This window comes from Hyaena hyaena, unplaced genomic scaffold, assembly GCF_003009895.1.
Source record: "Hyaena hyaena isolate Hyena2069 unplaced genomic scaffold, ASM300989v1 scaffold_395, whole genome shotgun sequence".
Classification (NCBI taxonomy): Eukaryota; Metazoa; Chordata; class Mammalia; order Carnivora; family Hyaenidae; genus Hyaena; species Hyaena hyaena.
This window is the reverse complement of record NW_024081029.1, coordinates 441,253-450,820: the sequence shown is the minus strand read 5'-3', so window position 1 is coordinate 450,820 and position 9,568 is coordinate 441,253. Positions and strand designations below refer to the sequence as shown.

General features: G+C 36.2%; 1 protein-coding gene across 1 annotated transcript; it reads right to left on the bottom strand.

Moving 5' to 3' along the window:
• Positions 1-203: 203 nt before the first annotated feature.
• Positions 204-8,359, bottom strand: ODAM (odontogenic, ameloblast associated). The gene is made up of 10 exons (XM_039251775.1): positions 8,309-8,359; positions 8,162-8,203; positions 7,325-7,372; positions 6,533-6,766; positions 4,935-4,982; positions 3,008-3,112; positions 2,161-2,208; positions 1,053-1,125; positions 464-624; positions 204-233 (listed from the first exon to the last, which is right to left on the bottom strand). The coding sequence occupies exons 1-10, from the start codon at positions 8,357-8,359 to the stop codon at positions 204-206; spliced, it is 840 nt and encodes a 279-aa protein (XP_039107706.1).
• Between the last annotated feature and the right edge of the window lie 1,209 nt (positions 8,360-9,568).

The window sequence follows — 9,568 nt, the reverse complement described above, 5'->3', positions numbered from 1 at the left end:
AATATTGGTAAAGTCCCATAAATATTATCAGCTTTGTAGGACTGTATAAACACTAACTTTTTAAAAATCCATTTTCATAAGACATCTTCATTAGCTCCCCTGACAGTTTTTTATTTCTTTTTTAACTTACGGTATGTCATGGTGCTTAATACATTCCTCTTGGCAAATACCTACCAAAATATCTGAATGATTAGGACACCATCTTATGGTTCCTTTTGGTAATCAGTCTTGGCCTAGTGAGAAAATGACATTCACAAGAAGTTCTTATTAAATAAAAATTAAATTGTATTCTAATTAATTATGAATAATCAATTATTCACCTCCCTATTCAAGGTAAAGACCACATATTTTACTATATCATTACCTCTCTCATTATTTCCATGAGTAAGTCCTATAAACATTAACTTTATATTTTCAATTACATAACAATTTCTTACATAAAGTGAATCTTTGATTACTCTACCTTTTTTTCCATCACCTGTGGGGTATTAGTTGGCTCTATAGCAGGAGCACCAAAATTTGTAGTGCTGGATTTTTGTGAAGTAGAAGTAATGAAGATTCCTCCATTGGCATGCTTAAAGTTTATCATTTCTTTTTGTGAATATGGTATCACTCCTTCTGCAGGCTATGAAGAATTAGAAAGAAAACAAAGTAGTTACTGGTTCAAGTACGAGGTCAAAATTGGGAAGAATATAAAGCAATAGAATTGAGATGTAAGGCACAGAATTCACATAAGTAGTAAATGACTTCATTAGTTTTCTAGGTTATGATCTATCATAGATAGGCTATAAATAAATACCGGCAAACATGGATGTGTCTTGATACATGGTTTTAAATGAGTGTACCTAGGAGTGTATCATATATAGAGTAGTAAATATTTGATGAATGCATAAATTGAATCTTCACTGGTATAAGATTATAGGTGGAAGGAATAATAATTATTGATGGAAAAATAATAATAAAGTTTTCATTAAAATGCACAATAGTACAGGAACCTGCAGGCTGTCAGTTGCTGATTTCTGGTGCCTAGCAGAGGGTGGTGAGGAATCTTAACATCACAACAGTTTCAGAAGCTGTGTCTGTGAAGGGATCTAAGGCTAGTTGCTGCTGACCTCCTGGTATAACCTGAAAAATTGGTAAGTTTTTAAAAAGTCTAAATTTTTCATCTGTGAAATGGGGTTTTGAATTGAAGGCAGTTAACCTTCTAACACATCCTAACTTCTTTCATTTCAGTTTCTTAAAACAAACATAATCATTTAGATTTGAGAAAGAGAAAAGTAGCTTGTGACATGGGACATAAATCTCTGCTTGTGTTGTCCGGGGCTTGCTGGACATTCTCTGCTGGGCCCTGGTATTCTGTCGAACGTTAACAATCCTGCAGAGTGCCACCATCAGACAACATCATGTCTGAACATGATGAAATACAACAAAAACAAGACCACTCTGTAATCTTGTTTAAAGCAAGGTCACCATGCCAGCCACAAAAATACCACACACCCTGATGTCCTGGATAACCTGAGTAACTCTTCATGTTTTATTTTTTGTTTGTTTGTTTGTTTTTTAGTAATCATAGACTTTGCCTTGCTCTGTTCTTATTTTCTAGGTAAGAATTGTTTAATTAATCAATCATAACATTGCCCATCACTTCTTGAGAACACCCACCCAATTCAGACACACTGAAGTCTCCCCAAAATCACCTGACAGAAGTCTAGACTCTATGAACAGTCACCTTCCTATAAAGACACCCACAGGGGCTCCTGAGTGACTCAGCTGGTTAAGTGTCTGGTTTTTGATCTCGGCTCAGGTCATGATCTCATGATTCATGGCATGGATCCCCATGATGGGCTCTGCACTGATAGCACAGAGCTCAGGATTCTCTCTCCCTCCCTCTCTGCCCCTATCCCGCTCATGCACGATCTTTCTTGCTCGCCCAAAATAAAGAAATGAACTTAAAAAAAAGATTTATTAAAAAAAAAAGACATCCATAGTTCCCCATGTGTGTCCTCCCTCGTTGCAATGAATAGATAAATCTAATTTTGTTCAACTATGGTGGTGTTCCTGATGGGTTTTGGCCGAAGGGCACTGGTGGATTTAATAGGTTACGAAGCAAGCCATTTGAAAAGTTAGATTTTTTTAAAATGAAAAGTATGCATTACTTACAGGTTCTACTTGTACTGGAATATATCCAAATTGAGTATAGAATGGCATCTGTCAGATTTTTGGAAAATGCATTAGATTTATTGTATGATTTTGTCATAATTTTGTAATAAATCATTACTTAAAATTATATATTATATTACTATATTAAATGCTTTATTGAAAGTTTATATGTTCTAAGTGGTAAAAATTATTGATAAATTACCAAGCATCTTTTTAATACTGTATGATTTCTAGGTTAACATTTTCCCTTTCTCATTAAATTAACATGACTCAATTAGAATTACAACTACCACTCATTTAAAGCATAATTTTCAGTTTTCTCTAATTTGGTTTTAGGGTAGTGATAAGCCATTAAATTTTTCCCCCATTCTAACTAACAGAAGTCTAGTTATGTACGTGCCACCTGGAATTGCATTAGAATTCCAAAAATGTATTGCAGGTCCATAAATCTCAATATAAAGTTATCTTATTGTATCTAGTGATCATAGATGCCTTCTGTCATGGAGGCTATATAGTTTTTCTTTTTTAAATAATAACCACATGTAAATATGACAAGAAGGATACTGGTAGCTTTTGAAAAATGAGAAGATTTTTTCCAAGATGATGCAGCTTTTGGCCTCTGATTTTACTGAAGTACACTTACTGACTTCATTCTTTTTAAAATTCAGCTTCGGATATTTCCAAATTAGTGATATTTTAGGAGAACACGGTATCTGTCTGTGACAACCAGTTCAGACTGTTGACTTTTGTAGTAAATATACTCAAATATTCTTTTCTCTGAAAATTTACCATAACTTCTCTATTCTCAAGAGGAACTTGAGTCCGATGAGAATCAAACAGTAGTTACCTGCTCCTCAAATTGCTGCTGTCCTGTTTGTGGGGGTGATTGTGTGGCTGTTTGTTGAGGTTGTTCCCAAGGTAGGAGCATGTAGACCGGATAGTACTGAAGCATCTATTTGTAAAGAGAAAAGTATATAAGAGCTTCCATTAGATCAGCATAGGCCTTTAAAAAAACCCTTCTAATGTCAATATTGTTTTACAGCTGATTTATATCTAATAATTTTATGAACAAAACGATGCATAAAGCAGTCCTTCTCAGACTTTAGAAGTCACTCGTATTACACATGACACTGGATTTTAAGATTGCTTGGTCAAACACATTAAAGAAGTAGTAAAATAATAAGATTTTCAAAAAGGGTACCTTGGACTTTACATACAAACTGTAGATTTTATATACAAATTTTATGTACAAATCACTTTATGAATATCTAAGAAGAGAATAGGCTATGCAACATTTTCCATATTTTTTGAGAATCATTACTCTGCAAGATCTGGCATTAGAAGTTCTATAATAATGAACAAATTCTCAAGAATGTGTTGCCTTTAATAATTGCCATTTTATTAAGACAATCCCTATGCATTTTTAGAATTTTGGACAATCCATAAATAGACAAGGGACTGGTTTAACTGCAACTTTGACTTCCATTTATTGTATTGTATTGTATTGGCTTCCATTTATATCTGTGTGTGTTTACAATGTGTATGTGTTTACAGAAAATGGGAATCTTAGTACATACATAAGAGTTTATACAGTGTTTTGTTTCCTTGCATAATTAATAAGAGACAATACTAGACATAAAAGTTAAATAAACCCTGTAGTTTGAGAAGTGCATTTTATGCAGTGGTTCTTACTTCTGGCTACGAATTAAAATCACCTACTTAGCATTTCAGCAGATAATCCTACTTGACGTTTACTCCTCAGATCTTGATTCATTAGGTGTGGGCAGGGTCCAGGCATTAGTAATTTTCAAAATTACCACCTGAAATTCTAATGCAAAGCCAGGGTGGAGAGTCACTGGTTTAGTGGTTAAAAGAAGGTTGAAGAATTATATTCCAACTCAGCTATTTACTTCCATTAGGATTGGGAATTTAATCTCATTAAGACTTAGTTTCCTGATCCTTAAAGTGGAGTAAATCTACTTACCATGTATCTAACTCTGTAAAATCTCTGGCTCGGAATGAGGTAATGTCTAGGAGTAACTTTTATTTTATAATGAGGGTGGGACAAAATTACATAATTATGATTACAGAGGAGCCAAGTGGTGTAAATTTTGATGAAATGGCCAGTTCTCTGCTGGTGAATAATTTATTTATGTCCTTATTTCTTAGAACCTAGTCTATTTTAAAATTAATTAAACTAATCTTGAGAGGCTTTTTCGCATTACTCTAATGATTATACTAGTTGGCATTCATTTTTTAAGATCTCTTATGTAATGGAAATCACTACCATTTGATTGTAATGTGAAGTTAAATGGAAAATATACAGGAACCTGGTAATAGTTTGAGTGGAGTGTCATAACTGCCAAATAACGTGGAGCGAGTTTTGTTATCTCTTCATCATATCATATTTTATCAGTTTAATGCATCTCGCTCTAAACTTAGGGTTGGAAAAAGTCAGCACATAGTATTTCTCTTGAGTTCCCAAATGCCTGCACTAATGCCATGCAGAGGGAACATGACCTATGGCTTGGTGAGCTCCTTTATTCCCAATACAGTCACGCCCTGGAAACTCAGGGGACTTCCCTTAGCTATCCTTCCATCAGGAGTTATTAAATGAGCCTAAAATTAACAAACGGATGCAAGTCCAGCAATGGATAATTGTACAAGTTTTCACAGTCCTGCTATAGGAGTCAGAGCTACAAATATGAAGGAAAGTATTAGGGAGGGCATATGTAGCCATCTGTCTGCAGGAGTGATGATATTCCATTTTTTACCTGTGCTTGCTCTTGAGGCATTTTGAAGGAGAACATGTAGGGCATAACCTGCCATAAAAAGTATAAAAAAGTTATACTTGACGTTTTAAAGATATATTAAACATTTTCTAAATGTTTATTTATTTTTGAGGGAGTCAGAACCCAAGCCGGGGAGGGGCAGAGAGAGAGAGAGAGTGAGACACAGATTTGGAAGCAGGCTCCAGGCTCTGAGATGTCAGCACAGAGCCCAACACAGTGTGTCAACTTACAAACTGTGAGATCATGATCTGAGCTGAAGTCAGACACTTAACCGAGTTACCCAGGTACCCCTAAAGATATGTATTTTAGATGTTTATTTATTTAATTTGAGAGAGAGAAAGAGAACATGCACACTTGTGCATGTGCACACATGAGCAGGAAAGGGGCAGAGACAGAGAGAGAGAGAATCCCAAGCAGACTCTGTGCTGTTGGTGCAGAGCCTAATGCAGGGCTGGATCCCACAAACCATGAGATCCTGACCTGAACCAGAATCAGGAATCTGATGTTTGGGGTGCCTGTGTGGCTCAAGTGGTTAGGTGTCCAACTTTGGCTCAGTTCACGATCTCATGGTTGCTGAGTTCAAGCCTGGCAGACTCTGTGCTGACAGTGCAGAGCCTGGATCCTCCTTCAGATTCTGTGTCTCCCTCTCTCTCTCTGCCCCTCCCCTGCTCATACTCTCTCTCTGTCTCTCTTTCTCTCTCTCTCAAAAAATGGATAAAATATTTTTTTAAAAAAGTTGAGGGGCACCTGGGTGGCTCAGTCAGTTAAGCGTCTGACTTCAGCTCAGGTCATGATCTTATAGTTCGTGGGTTCAAGCCCCGCATCTGGCTCTGTGCTGACAGCTCAGAAACTGGAGCCTGCTTTGGATTCTGTGTCTCTCTCCCTATCTGTCCCTCTCCCACTCTCACTTTGTCTCTGTCTTTCAAGAATGAATAAACGTTAAAAATTTTTTTTAAAAGTTGAATGGTTAACTAACTGAGCCACCCAGGTGCCCCTATACTTGACTTTTTAACATCAAATCCCAGAGCTGTTTTTCTTAGACCTAACCACATACATGTGTAATTTGTATACAAGACTTCTGTCACAACAAAAGGGTATCTATTATGCGTATGTCATTAAGGCAAATTGTTTCTTTTTCAAAGACGAAATTCCCCTTATTATCTTTCTTATGACCTGTTTTGACATTTTTGATTTGTGGCTGTAATAGAATAGCTGATTTAATTGGTATTTTTCATGTTAGAAATCAGAAAAGATAAGGAAGTGCTTCCAGTGATGGCAGAGCAAACTGTGCGAAAGAATTCTTTCTCAGTAACTCCTGTCTTATTTCAAAGTTTGTTTGTTTGTTTGTTTGTTTGTTTGTTTTTGTTTTTAAGAGATAGAGTTTGAGCCAGGGAGAAGGGCAAGGGAGAGAGAGAGAGATCATGACCTGAGCTGGAAACAAGAGTCAGATGCTTAATCTGACTGAGCCACCCAGGCACGCTGCTCCTGTCTTATTTTAAAGCTGATTCTTGTAGTTCATTTTTGCATTCAAAATGAGTCACCTCTGCAAAGAACAACAGGATGGGAGGGGCCCTACTTACGTGACCAGGTCCCTGCTGGGTCTGCGGTGATGTTTGGGGCTGTGAGGGGTCCAGCTGCCCCACCTGGGTTCCTTGCACAAAACTGACCCATCCCGGGAAAGGTGTCTGATTTGGGAACAGTCCAGCAAACCGATCAAGAGCTGATAAAGAGAACTGGGAGAGCCCTGGAATTTGAGCTTGCTGCTGCTGTTGTAGAATCCCAGAGAAAGGAGGAATCCATGAATTAAATGGGCCCTGGAAGGAAACAAAAGAAAGAAAGGAAGCATCTTTCTTTCATTTCAGAAAGAATTTAAAATCAGTTCTGAGCAAGAAAAGGACAAAATGTAAACAATTTCTGCAATTTTATTGCTGAATATAAAAAAGGACAGCATTTTAGCATATTATGAGCTGTGCAAATAGCATGAATGATGCTGAATTCCCAGTGATTATAAAAAATATGGGGTACAGTGAAGCGGATGAAGAGTATGGCTTCTGCAGTTGCTAGACTAGTTTTAAATCTGCTTCTTTTTTTTCTTTTAATAACTGAGTATGACTTTCTGTAAGTAGTTAATTGAACTATCTCATAGTTTTGAGGATTTGTGCCTGGCATGTATCAAGTTTTCAGTAAATAAATCTTAATCAGATTACAGCTTTTACTTTCATCTTCAAATGAAGGTCATTAGAATATATGGGATGAATCCATAACCTTAAAAATTGAGATTTCAGAAATGAAATCAGAAAACATTTTGGTCTCATACAAAGTACTGTAAAAAAATAAGTCGTAGGAAAATCTTAAAATAATTATAGAGGTACCTGAAGCTGTAGTGGCTGAAGCTGGGCAGTATTAAGATTCAGAAGTAACTAGAAAAGGAAAGATAATATGAAAACAACATTATTACACATGCTAAAACTATTAAGAACAATGTTTACTACAAATAAAGAACAAGTCAGATTTGGGGCACCTGGGTGTCTCAGTTGGTTAAGTGACTTCGGCTCAGGTCATGATATAAAAGTTCATGGGTTCGAGCCCCGCATTGGGCTCTGTGCTGATAGCTCAAAGCCTGGAGCCTGCCTCCGATTCTGTGTCTCTCCTCTCTCTGCCCCTCCCCCACTCGCGCGCACGCGCGCGCGTGCGCGCTCGCGCGCTCTCTCTCTCTCTCCCTCTCTGTCTCAAAAAAAAACAAAAACAAAAACAAAAAAAACAAGTCAGGGCTGACTGATCAGCTGCCTGCTGGTGGTGTTTTTTCACTAAGCTTATGCTAAATTACAGTGATTAGAGGTTAGGATTTAACTACCTTTTCCCTGCTGTATATGAGCTTGCACAACTTCAGCCCCTTCCAGCGGGTTAGCCAGTCATTTTATGCTCTTAAACACCTATATACATCTGTATTAGGTGCTACTATTCTAATATGTATGAGATATTGTCTCTGGCTTTAAAGAATTTACAGTCAAGGAGGGGAGCAAAATAATATATTAGAAATAACCTGGTACACCCATTAAACATGATTATTGGAAATGTATTTGGATATAAAGAGCTAACAGGTAGGAATGCAGGGTAAATTAACCAAAGCTTTTATCTCTTCTCTACTGGGTTTCCATATAAACAAACAAACAAACAAGACGGAGAATGTTGTAAGTATTCAAACTAACCTCATTACTGTTGCTTGCAGACATAAGACGCTGTGGGATAAGCTAAAAAATAAACAAAAAAAGAGAAATGGTGAAAGAAGGATTTCACATTAAAGAAGGATTAAAGGTTTCACACAATGATTTTTGTTGTACCATAGGATCACTTACTGGGGCTGACATTGTGGCTCCCAGTAGCCCAAGAAGAATTATAGTTTTCATTTTCAGATGAAATATCTAGAAAATAAATTGTGAAATTGAGCTTAAAATAGAACCTCTGTATAACAATCATGATAACAATAATTGGTGGGTATTGTTCCATCAGAGGAGCGGTTAGGTAAATTCTATAGTATTTACTTATATATTAGGATTTAAAATAAAAAAAAGCATACTTATAAATATCTATAAGAGAACTTATTCTTTTTCTCAGAGCACCTGTTTATAAAAACCAGAATTGTTTGCTTGACAAATAATCCTCTTAGCTTGACCAAATAATTCATTTGGTGGCATGTGATAAAGTTGAATGAGTTAGAGAACAAGATGGTTTTCACCCTTGCACAGAAGGAATGGGTCCATAACTGGGGTGCCCATGACTGACAGGGCTATGACTGGGGTCACTGAACTAGGTCTTTATAATAAAATCAATTTTAATGTCTAATGTAGTAGTAAAGATACTACAATAAAGATCTGACAATAGCAGTCCAATAACAGATCAAAGTTCATTTAAAAATCTAATAACATTAAAGTATCTTAAAACTAGGCAATTGAACCAATATTTTTCTAATTCAGGGAAAGAGATGATCAAAACTGTAATATTGATTTGTAGTGTAACCTATGGAAGCATATTATATCTTGTCCTCCAGATGTAAAAACTCTGCCCTAATTCAAATTACTGATCCACACAAGCATCTAGGGTGACCCTAGTAGTTTATTCTACAGGAGTTGACTGATTTGGGTTCTTAAAATTATGAAAACAAAGATTTTGATATCTTACCTTAATTCTTTGTCTAAGAAGAAAAATCTAGACCCATGCAAGATCTGTGTTCTTTTTGTCTTTCAGCTCTGCTGCTTGAAGCTTCTCTTGAATTTAAAAACCATCTTTAGAAAAGAATGACCAATCATTTTTCAAAGGGACTAGTGATTTCAGACAATGGCTTAGCTAATAACCCCTTTCCTAATCATCAAGGTGGTATATGGATTCCCACACTTTTAGTAATGTCCTTAAATTATCCTCTGACAAATGTTTGCCTGTGATCATTCCCAGCTTCTACTTTGGTTATGACTAAATCTTCTAGAATAATTTCATTCTGCTCCATTTATCATCTTAAAATGGATACAGTAATAGATTAGCCTTTAGGCCTTTATTCAAGGATTAATGAGTGATTATTTTTTATTTCAAGAGTAAAATACAGAATTATTATGTGTAAGACA

Bases quoted from the DNA above. Each gene is read 5' to 3' on its own strand.
- ODAM (XM_039251775.1), bottom strand. From the start codon at position 8,359: ATGAAAACTATAATTCTTCTTGGGCTACTGGGAGCCACAATGTCAGCC. The intron at 4,983-6,532 runs GTAAGTAGGGCC...TTTTTATGGCAG, and splicing joins CCCAGCAGGGACCTGGTCAC to GTTATGCCCTACATGTTCTC. The intron at 625-1,052 runs TAAGATTCCTCA...ATTCTTCATAGC, and splicing joins TTCTGAAACTGTTGTGATGT to CTGCAGAAGGAGTGATACCA.